The sequence below is a fragment of the Kogia breviceps genome, chromosome 9, assembly GCF_026419965.1.
Source record: "Kogia breviceps isolate mKogBre1 chromosome 9, mKogBre1 haplotype 1, whole genome shotgun sequence".
NCBI classification, from domain to species: Eukaryota; Metazoa; Chordata; class Mammalia; order Artiodactyla; family Physeteridae; genus Kogia; species Kogia breviceps.
In genome coordinates, this window is record NC_081318.1 from 59,926,429 (window position 1) to 59,941,279 (window position 14,851).

A 14,851-nucleotide genomic window follows, 5' to 3' on the forward strand; every position below is an offset into this window, starting at 1 on the left:
AGAGGCCCGCGTACCACAAAAAAAAAAAAAAAAAGAGAGAGAGAGATGGGGAGAAACTGCCCTCAGATAGCAAAAAAAGGAGACATCTCTCCCAAGTAACTGACCTCACTGATCACTTCCTCTTTGTTTTGGCTGCTAGAAAATTCAGTCACCTCTAGCAAGTACATACATCCTTATTTTCCACTAAACCTTAGTCCTGGCTTCATCTTATTTTCCCTTTATCTTGTTATTCTCATCTACTTTGACTTGATTTTGATATGTCTCGTTGGTTTATAAATATATGTATATATGACATGAGCCATCAGAAATCCTGAAAAGAGGCAAGTTTAAGTGAATAAATAAACAAAAACACAAGTTCCCAAAGAGTAAAAATGAAATGTTTCATTTTCCCTGACTCTCACTACTTGGCTAAAATTCAACTGCACTTATTGATATGAAGTGACAGTTTAATAAAAATACAACCAAAAAGTTAAACCTCCTTCCATGTCATTTATTTTATTTCAAACTAGTTAATCAGTCTTATACTCCATTTACATGCATACTCCTCAATTTAAGTTCCTCACTTTATCTCCAAATTAAGTAAAATTATTTAACTCATCTACAGACATAAAAATGACAGTAAAGTATGGGTATCTACTCCCACCTACTCTCCTGGAAGAAGTCACCTTGAGGGAACATAATTCATGCCTTGTACTCTGATTGCATGCAAATTTAATGCAAAGAAAAGGTCAAGGGCTATTGGGTTTGAAAGGGCTAATGTAGGTTCCAAAAATGAATTCCAGTGATCCTCAGAGAATCTAACTATAACAGTTATATACATACCCATGTGTCTGCACATGCATACCCAGAGCACACTCCTTAGGATGGAACTCAGAGTCATTAAGGAAAAGAGAAAGGCCACTTAGGCCACATAATCTAGGAACACCGAAAAGCCTGCAGATTTTGGGAAGCCTGGAGAAACTTAAGTCATAGAACAGCATTTAAATATATCTGTCTGCTTACAATTTCCATTGCAAATGTGATTAGTTTGCTCAAATAAATAGGAATATGATGTGTTGGCCATGTTTTCCTCTTGAGGGTTATCACAGAGTTTTGATTAAGGACAAATGTTTGAAATGTTGGGTATATTTAAGTTCACTGCACTTAAAATGAGCTAAGAAGTTGTATAGGCTTGATTAAAAGGCTGCCTTCATGAACTTAAAATTAAAAGCAATAAATTCCAATGATTCAAGTGATTGGGACTAAATATGGTATTCTGCCAGAAAAGTTGAAATGGAGTCCAAAGAAGCTGAAATGGTGTCCAGGTTTCAAGAAATGGTAAAAGAGGAAAGGTCAAGCTGTCGGAGCTGCCTTTCCTCTGGGTTAGTGAATGAGTCACCTTACGCAGAATTCCTTTTAAGTAGAACTTCACAGGAGTTACAGGCTCCCAAGACAATCTGTTTTGTCATTTCTAAAAAGAAGCCTCTCAAACGCTTAGAGGCCGATATGTAAGTGTTGTCAGATGCGGGGAGAACGACGAGAAGCGGGGTGGGGGTGGGGGGCTGGGGGGCTGGGAGTGCTTTGGAGTTTTTACGCACACTCGCGCAGGCCAACTCTCTCAAGCAGTCTCCAAAACGGAAGTCAAGGTGACTTCCCCACTCGTGGGAGGGCGGAGCCTCTGAAACCTAATGGGATTAGGCTTCTGCGCGGGCTGTGACCCCCGGGAAGCAGTTCGGGTCAACAACTACCAGGGTCAGGAGCAGCAGTGCGCTGGGGTGGCAGAGCGGACCTGCAGACCGCACTCCCCCGCCCCAGGACGCAATCGTGCCCGCTCCTCCTGACCGGCTTTGCCTCAGCCCGCCGAGCGCAGGCCAGGCACTGACTCCCCGCCCAGGCCAAGTGGGAGGGTCCAGCCGGCAAAGTTTCTGCTGCAAGGTCGGGCCCCGGTCCCCGTTCTCCGCACCCGCCGTCTGTGCTGCCCGGGAGGGGCGGGCACCTCCCTCCTCCCTCTGCTGCAAGGTGGAACAGCTGCCCGCGCCCCTTTCTATCTGCTTTCCCGGTTGCACCAGCCCGGCACGTGAACGCCCGGGCTGCTCGCGCCCCCCGGGGCAACCGGCCAACGGGCCGACGCTTACCTTGGAGGCCGCCATGCTTTGCACCGGGTGCGGGCGGCTGCGGGACGCTCTCACCGGCTCGCTGGCGCTGCGGGCCCCGTACGCTCACTTCCCGTCCGGACGGTAGCGGGAGCGGCTATACAGCCTGGCAGCGTGCGCGCCCGGCCTGCCTCCCCACGCCCTCCCGCCGGCGCGGGTCATGCGGGCGCAGCCAGCCCATTGGCTGGGCCCGGCCAGGGCCGCCGGGGCGCGCGTGATCCCGATGGCCTCTGCCCTTCTGCCGGGGCGGGCCCGGGTCTGGGGGCGGTGGACTGGACCCGCGCACGTGACCTCGGCCCCGCTGTCCAGCAGCGGCGACTTCTGCGGCGGGACCGAGGGCCGGTGGCGGGGTGCAAGCCTGTCTCTTGGGATCAGGTGGCTTCACGAGGGAAGCTTTTGGCTTCGGCTGCTTCTGGGGGCTGCTCCAGGGCCCTCGAGACCCACAGGCGGGGCACACAGCCTGGGGAAGTTGAGAACTACACTTGGTGCCGTGTGTAGCCAGGTGTTCCCTTTCAAAGGGGCTCCTCTCTGCTATAAGGAATCCCAAAGCATTGACTAGTCGATCGGAAATAGCAAAATAATGTCCCTGGCAAGTCTACTTTTAGGTCAGATCTGGCAAATTCGAAGTACCAAACAGCTGTTATGTAGTGCAGAACATGGAGCTACTTCATTTCAGGGCTGTAGAAGTGAAAGACACACGCCCCCAAATAGGCCCTACTAAAATAAACAGGTCAAAATTTTAAAAGAAAAATCGAATGTATAATCCCCAGAGGTCTTCTTCCTCTTTATAAGAATTTCATTCATTTGTCCCTGCTACCAAAATTTATAATTAAGGCAATAGTGGTCAGTGAAAAGGGCTTTAAATGTTTTCTGGGTTATGGATATAACCTATCAACAAAAGTGTTTATTACTAATCATTTTAATTAATTAATGCTGACTGAGTGCCTACTATATGCCAGGCACTGTTAGGAGTTGGAATCCCAGGATGACTTGAGAGATGGTCCCAGCCCTTAAAGAGCTAGTGGGAAAGCAAGCACACCATATAAATAATATATATATATAATGTCCATATAAACTGTTAAGGCAACAACCTTTTCCCAGGGCACTATGGGAACGCTGAGGACTGGGGAAGCCTCTTAGAGTACATGATGCCTCAGCTGTGGATGTGCATCAGTCCAGTGAAGTGGAGGGGAACGGTTTTCCAGCCAGAGAAAATAAGGAGGAGAAGAAGCAGGAGGTCCAGAAATTGCTGAGGAAACACAGCAAGTTATGAAAGTGATTGGTCATGAAAGGTAACAGGCTGTGGAACTGGTGGAAGTAGAGTCTGAGCAGGCAGGTTGGGACTATGTATGTCTTGGAGGATGTTGGGTGCCATGCTGAAGGGTGTGCGCCTTAACTGAAGGGCTCTAAGGGAGGTGGTGTGGCCAGGGTTACAGTACAGATGGATCCCCCGCTTACAGTTTAGAGGATGGGGTAAGACCGAACTACTGGAATATTCAGATAAGACAGGCTGAGGGCCTGAAACCAGAGATGGGATAGGGCTAGAGGAACACATAGGAGGTAAAATTAGTCAGTGTGGTGCCTGATTATATGTGGGGGTGGGAGAGAGAAAGGAACTCACCCAGTCTTGCACAGTGGCCTCTGGTGTAGATATTAGAAAGACTCCAGCCATCAGCAATACAGGAGTGTTTTGAAGTGTGTGCCTCTTCTCTGTAAGGAGAGTGTATGGGAAATATACAAATGACCGTGTAAAAGCCAAAGAAAGAAGCATTTCGAAAAGGAGTGATTTATTAACATACTCTCAAGAAGTCTAACAAAGACCCAAAAGCCTCGAATGTGTTCATAGGCAGCAGAGAAAGACCATGAAAGGAGTGAAAGAATAAAGACAAAAGCAAAAACAGGAGAATTGATAAAAGGATAGCGCGGGACAAGTCTAAAGCTCACTTACAGGGTAGCCCTGGCTTCTGTAGAGGATTTTAAAAGGTGCAGAGAAAATACAACCTCATGTAACCAAGATCACATCGTATACTGCATATCTATTTTTAAGGGTATCACTGAAGCTCTCCTTTTATGATATAAATGAACTTTAAAAAACCTTTTAATGTTGATAACATATACATGACATAAAATCTACTATCTTAACCTTTAAGTGTACAGTTCAGTAGTGTTAAGCACATTCACGATGTAGTACAGCCAATCTTGAAAACTCTTTTCATCTTGCGAAACTAACACTTTAAGCCTATTAAACAACCACTGTCATTCCTCCCTCCCCCCAGCCCCTGGCAGCCACCATTTTAGTTTCTGTCTCTATAAATTTGACTACCCTGGGTACCTCATAAAAATGGAATCATATAGTATTTGTCTTTTTGTGACTGGCTTATTTCATTTAGCATAGTATCGTCAAGGTTCATCTGTTTTTTAGCATGTGTCAGAATTGCAAGACTCTTAAAGACTGAATAATATTCCCTTAACTTTTAAAGAAAAAAATAGAAAAAGAATCAAGAATCTGTAGATGTTTTCTAGAAATCTTGGAAAATTCAGGAAATCATAGCAATGACAAGAAAATCACTCACATTTCTTCCACCAGTTAGCTACTGTTAAAATTTTACTGTTGTTTTCTTCAAGTCTTGATGTCTTTATGTGTGTATGTAGAGAGAGTCATATTTGAATTTAAATACATATTGAATTTAAATACAAGAGTCATATTTGAATTTATGTGTGTATGTAGAGAGAGTCATATTTGTATGTAAGTTTTTTATGGCTGCTTCAACAAAGTGACCACATGCTTGGTGGCTTACAAAAACAAAAATTTATTCTCTTCCAATTATGGAGGTCAGAATTTCAGAGTGAATCTTAAGAGGCTAAAACCAAGGTGACAGCAGGGCTGTGCTCCCTCCAGAAGGTTTAGGGGAGTATCTGTTTCTTTGCCTTTTCCAGGGGCTCATGGCCCCTTCCTCCATCTTCAAGACCAGCATACATAACATCTTCTCTCTCTGACTCTGCTTCCCTCACATTGCCTCTTCTCTCTGTGATAGCCCTCTGCCTACCTCTCATAAGGACACTTATGATGGCATTTAGGATCCATCCAGATAAGCCAGGATAATCTCTCCACCTCCATATCCTTAACATATTCACATCTGCAAAACAGTTTCTGCCATATAAGATAACATTCATAGGCTCTAGGGATTAGGATGTGGACATTTGGGGGGAGCCATTAGTCCACCCACCAAACCTACCACACTATGGATGCAAATGTAACCACATATGAATAAAAGTGTATTTCAACCTACATTTGGAGTCAGACTCAGTTAATTAAGCTTTCTTCTTCCTTCTAGAATTACTCAAAATGTGAAATTTTTGAAAAGTTAAACTGTCACAAGCCCTGAAATAGGAAGGATGCTCCTTGACTTCCACATGACCTATAAACAATGGGAAACATCATCTGAAAGGATAAAGTATAATTTGGCTGGGCACCTGCTACTTTGTCTTGTCCTGACAGGCTTAAGTGTCCTCTTAATAAGTGACTTATCTCATACTTGTCCCTCCTGTCTGTCCCCAGACCACCCTCTTCCCTACCATTTAAAAGTAGCTGGCACTGAATTTTGACTGAAGGGGCCATGTTATGGGTTGTGTCCCCCCCAGACACATCCCCATGACCTCAGAATGTGACTTATTTGGAGACTGAAGATGTAATTAGTTAAGATGAGGTCATACTGGAGTAGAATGGGCCCTTAATCCACTATGATTGGTGTCCCTATAAGAAGACACAGAAACACACCAGGAGAAGCCACGAGATAAAGGCAGTGATTAGAGTGACACAGCTGCAAACCAAAGGACACCGAGGGTCAACAGCTACCACCAGAAGCTAAGAAGGATTCTTAACCACTGCGCCACGATGGAAGTCCCAACAAGAGAAACCACGGCAATGAGAAGCCCATACACCACAACAAAGAGTAGCCCCCGCTCACCGCAACTAGAGAGAAAGCTCGTGCACAGCAATGAAGACCCAATGCAGCCAAAAAAAAAAAAAAAAAATTTAATGGGCTTCCCTGGTGGCACAGTGGTTAAGAATACGCCTGTCAATGAAGGGGACACCAGTTTGAGCCCTGGTCTGGGAAGATCCCACATACCATGGAGCAGCTAGGCCTGGGAGCCACAGCTACTGAGCCTGCAGTCTAGAGCCCACAAGCTACAACTACTGAAGCCTGTGCGCCTAGAGCCCATGCTCCGCGGATAGGAAAGCCACCACAATGAGAGGGCTGCACACCACAACAAAGAGTAGCCCCTGCTCCCCACAACTAGAGAAAGTCCGTGCAGAGCAATGAAGACCCAACACAGCCAAAAATAAATAAATAAATAAATAAATAAATTTATTTATTTATTTATTTAATAAATAAACAGCTGTTAATCAGAGAAGGAAGGGAATGCAGAAACAAGGGAGGAGCAGTCAAGAAACAATAGTACAGCTTTGGAACACAGTCCTAGGTCCTCCTGAAGGAATATACATAACAATATCTTTGAGTTCTCCTGTAGGAACTAAGGCCCCCACCCAGGTGGAAGATGGTAACTTCAGGCTCAGCACAAGATTCCTGGAGCACCTCCCTGTTACCTCACCACCAAGCAGTCAGAAGAAAGTCACATGCCCTGCAGCCCTCACCCCAAATTTGCCTTTAAAAACTTCTCCCACAAAACCATCAGGGAGTTTTTGAGCATGAGTCACCCATTCTCCTTGCTTGGCCCTGCAATAAACCTTTCTCTGCTCCAAACACCAATGTTTTGGTTTGTTTGGCCTCACTGTACATCAGGTACATGAACTTGTATTCAGTAACAGTATTAGTCTCCTATTGCTGCTATAATAAGTTACCATAAACTTAGTGTTTAAACAACAAGGTCTTACTGTATAGCACAGAGAACTATATTCAATATTCTATGATAAACCATAATGGAAAAATATATTTAAAAAAAAGAATGTGTGTATATATATATATATATATATATACATATAACTGAATCACTTTGCTGTACAGGAGTAATTAACACAACATTGTAAATAAACAAAACTCAATTTTAAAAAAAAACCATGACATAAATTTATTATCTTACAGTTCTATATTTCAGAAGCCCCAAAAGGGTAAAATAAAGGTATCAGCAGGACTGTGTTGCTTTCTGTAGACTATAGGAGAGAATCCATTTCCTTGCTGCTTCAGCTTCTAGAAGCCACCTACGTTCCTTGGCTCATGACCTTCCTTCACCATCTGCAAAACTGGCAACAGCAGGTCCAACTCTTCTTGAAACCGTGCAACTCAGATTGAGATCTGAACCCAGGGCCAGGACTCAAATCCAGCCAAAACCCAGATTGGGACTTGAACCACAGTCTTTTTTTTTTTTTTTTTTTTTGTGGTATGCAGGCCTCTCACTGTTGTGGCCTCTCCCGTTGCGGAGCACAGGCTCCAGACGCCCCGGCTCAGCGGCCATGGCTCACGGGCCCAGCCACTCCGCGGCATGTGGGATCTCCCCGGACCGAGGCACGAACCCGTGTCCCCTGCATCGGCAGGAGGATTCTCAACCACTGCGCCACCAGGGAAGCCCGAACCACAGTCTTTTAACTGAGATCACACACCTGGTCTCAGGACTTAATGAAGCTCAGTTTCTTTCTTTTTTTTTTAATTTTTATGTATGTATGTATGTATGTATGTATTTTTGGCTGTGTTGGGTCTTCATTGCTGCGTGCGGGCTTTCTCTAGTTGTAGGCAGCAGGGGCTACTCTTTGTTGAGGTGCATGGGCTTCTCATTGTGGTGGTTTCTCTTGTCACAGAGCATGGGCTCTAGGCATGTGGGCTTCAGTAGTTGCAGCACGTGGGCTCAGTAGTTGTAGCATGTGGGCCCTAGAGCACGCGGGCTTCAGTAGTTGCAGCACATGGGCTTAGTAGTTGTGGCATGTGAACCCTAGAGTGCAGGCTCAGTAGCCGTGGCACACAGGCTTAGTTGCTCTGCAGCATGTGGGATCTTCCCAGACCAAGGATCGAACCCATGTCCCTTGCATTGGCAGGCAGATTCTTAACCACTGTACCACCAGGGAAGTCCATGAAGCTCAGGTTCTTGATGTCTTGTCATAGAAAGAATTCAGTGAGGGACAAATTGATAGGTAAGAAGTGGATTAATTTAGAGAGAAACACACTCCACAGACAGAGTGTGGGCCATCTCAGAAGGTGAGAGCGGCCCCAGGGTACAGGGCTGTCAGTTTTTATGGGGGTGGGTAATTTCATAGGCTAATGAATGAGAGGAGTATTCCAGTTATTTTGGGGAAGGGGCAGAGATTTCCAGAAATTGGGCCACCACCCACTTTTTGATCTTTGATGGTCAGCCTCAGAACTGTCATGGCACTGATGGGTGTGTCATTTAGATGCTAATGTATTACAATGAGTGTATAATAAGGCTCAAGGTCCATTGGAATTCAAATTTTCCACCATTTTGGTTCTAGTTAGTTTTAACCAGTTTTAGTCATGTCTTATGGCTATGTCATTTTTTTTTTTTTTTTTTTTTTTTTGGCTGCGTTGGGTCTTCATTGCTGTGCACAGGCTTTCTCTAGTTGCAGCGAGCAGGGGGCTACTCTTTGTTGTGGTGCACGGGCTTCTCATTGCGGTGGCTTCTCTTGTTGTGGAGCACGGGCTCTAGGCACATGGGCTCCAGTAGTTGTGATGTGAGGGCTCAGTAGTTGTGGCACATGGGCTTAGTTGCTGTGTGGCATGTGGGATCTTCCCGGACCAGGGATTGAACCCATGTCCCCTGCATTGGCAGGCAGATTCTTAACCATTGCACCACCATGGAAGTCCCTATGTCATTCTTTTAAAAGTTGTGCCCTGCCCCCGTCCCTCCTGTTTCATTCTCATATCACATCACTCTGATTTCCTCTTCTGCTTTGCTTTTTTACATTTAAGGGCCCTTGTAATTACATCAGGTTTACCCAGATAATCCAGGATAACCTTCCAATGTTAAGGTCAATTAATTAGTCTGTTGAGGCTGCCATAGCAAAATACCACAGACTGGGTGGCATAAATAACAGAAACTTATTCTCTCACAGTTCTGGAGGCTAGAAGTCTGAGATCAAGGTATTAGCAGGGTTCATTTCTTCTGAGGCATCTTTCCTTGGCTGTAGATGGCCATCTTCTGCCTGTGTGTTCATATGGTCTTCCCTGTGTGCATATCTGTGTCCTAATCTTCTCTTCTTATAACTGACACCAGTCAGATTGGATTAGGGCCCACCCTAATGACCTCACTTAACATTAATTACCAATTTAAATGCCACATTTAGCCTCAGAATGTGGTTATGTCCAAATATAGCCACAGGGGCTTCCCTGGTGGTGGCGCAGTGGTTGAGAGTCCGCCTGCCGATGCAGGGGACACGGGTTCGTGCCCCGGTCCGGGAAGATCCCACGTGCCGCGGAGCGGCTTGGCCCGTGAGCCATGGCCGCTGAGCCTGCGCGTCCGGAGCCAGTGCTCCGCAGCGGGAGAGGCCACAGCGGTGAGAGTCCCGCGTACCGCAAAAAAAAAAAAAAAAAAAAAAAAAAATATATATATATAGCCACATTCTGAGGTACTAGAGGTTAATATTTCAACATATGACTTTTGAGGGGGAGACAATTTCGCCCATAGCAATTAGCAACTTTAATTCCGTCTGCTACCTTAAGTCTCTTTTGCCAGGTAATGTAACATATTCACAGGTTCTGGGGATAGAGACGTGAACATCTTTGGGGAGCCATGATTCTGCCTAACACACCTTGTTCTGACAATGCTCTCACTGGTGTAGCAAATCTAGAGAAATGAGAGTTCTTAGAGTAGAATATTTGGTACCTATAGTCCCACACGATCCCAGTAAAGCAAAACTGACTACTCGGGGGGATTTACATCAAAAGTCTTTAAAGAGGATGAGCCCAGTTTCTATGGTGCAAAAGCAGAAAACCTCAGGGTCTTGCACCAAGTCCAAGTCTGTGTTTGTGAATCTGGCTGAGGTTCTCTGGGCCCAGCAATCCACTCAAAGTAGTGGCGAATCAAGCTTAGGCCGCCTTGGCCCCTCAGTGTACTCAGGAGGGACATATCAGAAGAGGCAGGTGCTTCAGTCCGCCAGTGTCTGACCAGCAGGAAAGAGCAACAGCCAGCCATTCATACAATGAGTTCTTCAGGCCTGGCCACTGCAGCATTGCTTCCAGTGCAGCAGTTTCTTTTGCAAGAATTCCTGAAACTATCAAGAGCTCTATAATTTTTGAAGAAATCAGATGCTCAGTAAGACAATCTTACCAAAACTGGTTTAATGAGACCTATGTTTTTATTTAAAAAATAAAGCAACATCAATAACAGTAAAACTCTATACAGATGTTATTTCTCTTTTGTATTCTTCTTTACAGCTAATCACAATGTAAAAATGTTGGAGTATATAGATTCTACTACTGGCTCTTATTATTATTTCCTTATCAATCTCTATCTGTTTGTCTAACTAGCTTCAGCTAGCATGGTGAGTTAGAAATCAGATAGATGGGGCTTCCCTGGTGGAGCAGTGGGTAAGAATCCGCCTGCCAGTGCAGGGGACACGGGTTCGAGCCCTGGTGCGGGAAGATCCCACATGCCGTGGAGCAACTAAGCCCGTGCGCCACAACTACTGAGCCTGTGCTCTACAGCCCGCGAGCCACAACTACTGAAGCCTGCGCGCCTAGAGCCTGTGCTCCACAACAAGATAAGCCACCACAATGAGAAGCCCGCGCACTGCAACAAAGAGTATCCCCACTCACCACAACTAGAGAAAGCCCGCGTGCAGCAATGAAGACCCAACGCAGCCAAAAACAAATAAATACATTTAAAAAAAAAAAAGAAATCATACAGACTATTTGAGTCCCAGCTCTGCCACTTATGGCTGTGCAACACTTGGTCAGTTATCAACCTCTCTGAGCCTCAGTCTCCTGATCTGTAAAACAGAAATAAAAACACCCATTTTGCAAGGTTGCTAAGATATTGAATTGAATGTATATAAATCATATGGCACATAGGAATATGTTACAAATAATATACTAATAGAATGCGAGGGTCAGAGCAGCTGTCCTCTGAGATTCCTTCTAGCTCTGGTATTCTATAATTCTATTGTATGTTACTCCTTCTAAGAGCATTCTATCACACAAATGAAGACTATTTATGCCTAGGCTCACTGTCTCAGAATCTTTTAAAGGGAAGTATAGAGGTGGGGGAAGAGAAGGAGGTAAATCAATTTACAAAGATTGGAAAATCTACTTTCGAGGCTGGAGATTGAAACTCCAGTGAGGCAGAGAACATGAAAGCACTTGGGTATTTAAGAACAACCTATTAGTGTTAGTTCTCAGTTTCCAATTTGAAGAGATTGGATCAAATCGTTCATGTCTGAACTTGTTTGTCAGTTGGACACAATCACAAGTCCAGCTTCAGGGCCACTAGCCTTTGTGGTGCTTTATCTTCTTTCCTGCCACTACCGCCTGAATCCATTAGGGATCCACTGCTAGAAATAGAGGCCCTCACATTCGGCTCCCAAGGACTCTTGCAGGTGGCAGAGCTAATTCTTTTAAGGTCATAATGCAGCAAAGAAGATCTTTAAACATCAACATTTAAAATTAAAATGAGGGGCTTCCCTGGTGGCGCAGTGGTTTAGAGTCCGCCTGCCGATGCAGGGGACACGGTTTCGTGCCCCGGTCCGGGAAGATCCCACATGCCGTGGAGCGGCTGGGCCCGTGAGCCATGGCCGCTGAGCCTGCGCGTCCGGAGCCTGCGCTTCGCAACAGGAGAGGCCACAGCAGTGAGAGGCCCGCGTACCGCAAAAAATAAAATAAAAAATTAAATTAAAATGAAACTCACCATATATAAAAAGAGGCAGGAGAATCCAATTCTATCTGAATGTCTAGCTTTTCCGTGTAAGACTCCATGTAACATGGCCACCCCACCCCTTCCTCTTAGGCCCTCCCATCCCTCACTTCCTGACTGCCATAGGTTCCTCTGCAGGCTGTTTTCTTGCCCCAGGGCCTCTGCACTTGCTTTTCCCTCTGACTGGAGCTCTGCCAGCCCTTCTTCCAGACCCTCTTTCTCATCCCTCAGGTCCTCAGGGACCTGCCCTGACCTCCCTTCTGAAGCAGGAAACTCCTTGTTATTCTCTATCCCTGCATCCTGTTTCTGGCCCTTTTGGCACTTATCACAGTGAGTAATATTTCTGTTTGTTTGTTTTCTTAACTTTGGTGTGAAAAGATGACTTGGGAAAGGGAAACTGACCTAGATGGGACAGGTAAATGGCCTATAGTTCTGGGGTAGATCCTGGAATTTCTGCTAGTAAGTGACCTTATTCATTAGCTCTATCAACATTGTGCAAACAAGAGACCTGGTCAGGAGATCCGCAGTTCCAATCCAATTCTGCCACTCAGCAGTCGTGCCACCGTGGGCAAATCACTTCTCCTCTCCAGGACTCAGTTGCTTCACCAATGAAATGAGCGCACTTGATTTGGAAGAGGCTCAATCAATTAACATTCTCCGTGTCCTGATTTGCTTAGACAGGCAGCCATCCAAGCTCAGGCATGAGGTAGAAGAGGAATCTTCTTACTCTGGAGAGGGTGGGATGGGTGGTATCGATTAAGGACAGTGATGGTCTCTGTACTTAAGTTCCAAAGTGTCCTTTGATAAGGGAACAGAACTCCACTTGATCTAGTCCCCACCCTGGCAAGATTCATAGGTCAGATAGGTGACTGCCTACTCTGGGTTGCAGAACCACAAAAGGCCCCACTTTCCCTCGGGGTGTGTGTCACAATCTGTGACAGGAAATTTCCTCTAAAGCCCCAGGTTAACTGTAGATAGCTGTCCTAGTGGAGCCTGTCCCAAAAGCTACCACGAGGCATTTACGCTTTTGGAAGCCTCAGGCTAAGGGACATGGGACAGAAGTTGTAGAGGGGAAAGATCTCTCCAGATCTTTGCTGTCCAATACTATAACCACAAGCCACATGTGGCTACTGAGCACTTGAGACATGGCTGGTGTGAACTGAGATGTGCTGAAAATATAAAATACACATTGGATTGCAGCGATTTTAGTATGGAAAAGCAGATATAAAATGTCTCATTAAATAATTTTTAAATTTTATGACAGGTTGAAATAGTAATAATTTAGACATGTTGGGTTAAATAAAATATATTCTTAAGATTCATTTCATATGTTTCTTTTAATATCTTTAATGTGGCTAATAGAAAATTTTTAATTAGGGGCTCGCATTATACTGCTCTTGAATCGTGCTGTTCTAGAGCTAGAGTTACGCACGTGTGTGTGTGTGTGTGTGTGTGTGTGTGTGTGTGGAGACAGAGAGAAAGTGGAGGAGTTGATGCAGCAGAGATTGACAGAGGAGGTGGGAGTGAGTCACTACTTTGCCTAGTATTTCCCCAATTCGCACTCATTTGCACCATTAGGCAGCCAGCTTAGAAAAATTTGGCAATGCCAAGGCACAGGCTGGAGTTCCCAGGAGTAGGAATTCTAGGGATTTTCCATATATATGACTTCACATGAGGATAGGGTATGATGAATTGGGTAGGAGGGGCAAGATGGAGGAGGAGGCCAAGGAATCAGTTAGATGTGCTACTTCACCCCACCCCTAAAAACTGCGCTGCCCAGTGCACTTGACACTGTGAGGAGAGTTATAAACAGAAAGGAGAAAGGCTAAAATGAGCCCCGTGGTGGATTAAACAAAGATTGAACTTTAGTGTAAGTTATTTATCCCAGAATAAGATTCTGATTTTGATTCTATTGTATAAGGGAAATTTTAAAAAAATATTTGATTAGACTATAAGGGATTTTTGACAACATAGAAGACAACAAAGAAAAAACATCATCCATATTCCCCTAACCCAGTTTTAACTACTTTAATATTTTAAAGTTATTTTCTTCCCATTATTTTCTTTGTATGAATGAGTGTGTGTTATAATGATGTGTTATATTACTGGGGTAACATAATTTGTGTATCTTACTATCTCACTTAACAATATGTCATAAAAACTTTATCATGCTATTAAGTATTCTTGAAAAACATAATTATGAATGGCTCCCTAATATTATAACATAAGAATTTACCAGCATCTCAACCACTCTCTAATGGGTGAGTGTTTTAAGTCATTTATCACTTTTATCTAGCATAAGTAGAATGTGATAAATAAATTTGTACAGCAAATTTTTAAGTTTCTAAGGAAAATTGAGGAAGTTTATAAAAGCTATTATGGAGAATGCAAAGGAAGAAAATGAGAGTTAGTCTTTTTTTTTAAATGGAGGGCATCAGTGAATCAACTTTGTAAGTTCTTTTCCTACTCTGAACTTTTATGGCTGACTCTTTAGAAAAATATTCCTCTATTTTTTTCATTCTTTGCTTTTTTTTTCGTCAAAGACAATATAGACAAGTATTTCTAATTTTCTATACTGCAGATGATTTAGAACATACTTTGACTATTTGGCTTTCCACGTCTCTTTCAGAAATATCTTTCCTTTCTACTGCCGGCAGATCAATTCTTGGTGTCCTAAATTTCATTTTAGAAGGACTGCAACACACAAAGGCAAAATTTTAAGGTACATTAAAACTGAAAATGACTCATACTAAATATTAGACATGGTGAAATCTAGTGTTAAGAACTGTAAAGGGTCTGAGATTTTAGTCTGCTTGCAAGCTAGCAAGTTTCATGGATGCTGG

General features: G+C 44.2%; 1 protein-coding gene across 4 annotated transcripts in view; it reads right to left on the minus strand.

Annotated features, from left to right (window-relative positions):
* Positions 1–12,078, minus strand: part of SLC25A13 (solute carrier family 25 member 13) — a 221,912-nt gene extending 209,834 nt beyond the window's left edge. For 2 of the 4 annotated variants that reach the window (XM_067042538.1, XM_067042537.1), the window contains exon 1: positions 12,003–12,078. In XM_067042538.1, coding sequence (XP_066898639.1) covers positions 12,003–12,077 — 75 coding nt within the window. In that variant the 5' untranslated portion in view covers position 12,078. Of the gene's footprint in view, positions 1–2,114; positions 2,371–12,002 lie in introns of those variants that run through there. The other 2 variants (XM_059074831.2, XM_059074829.2) reach the window with 1 other exon arrangement.
* Between the last annotated feature and the right edge of the window lie 2,773 nt (positions 12,079–14,851).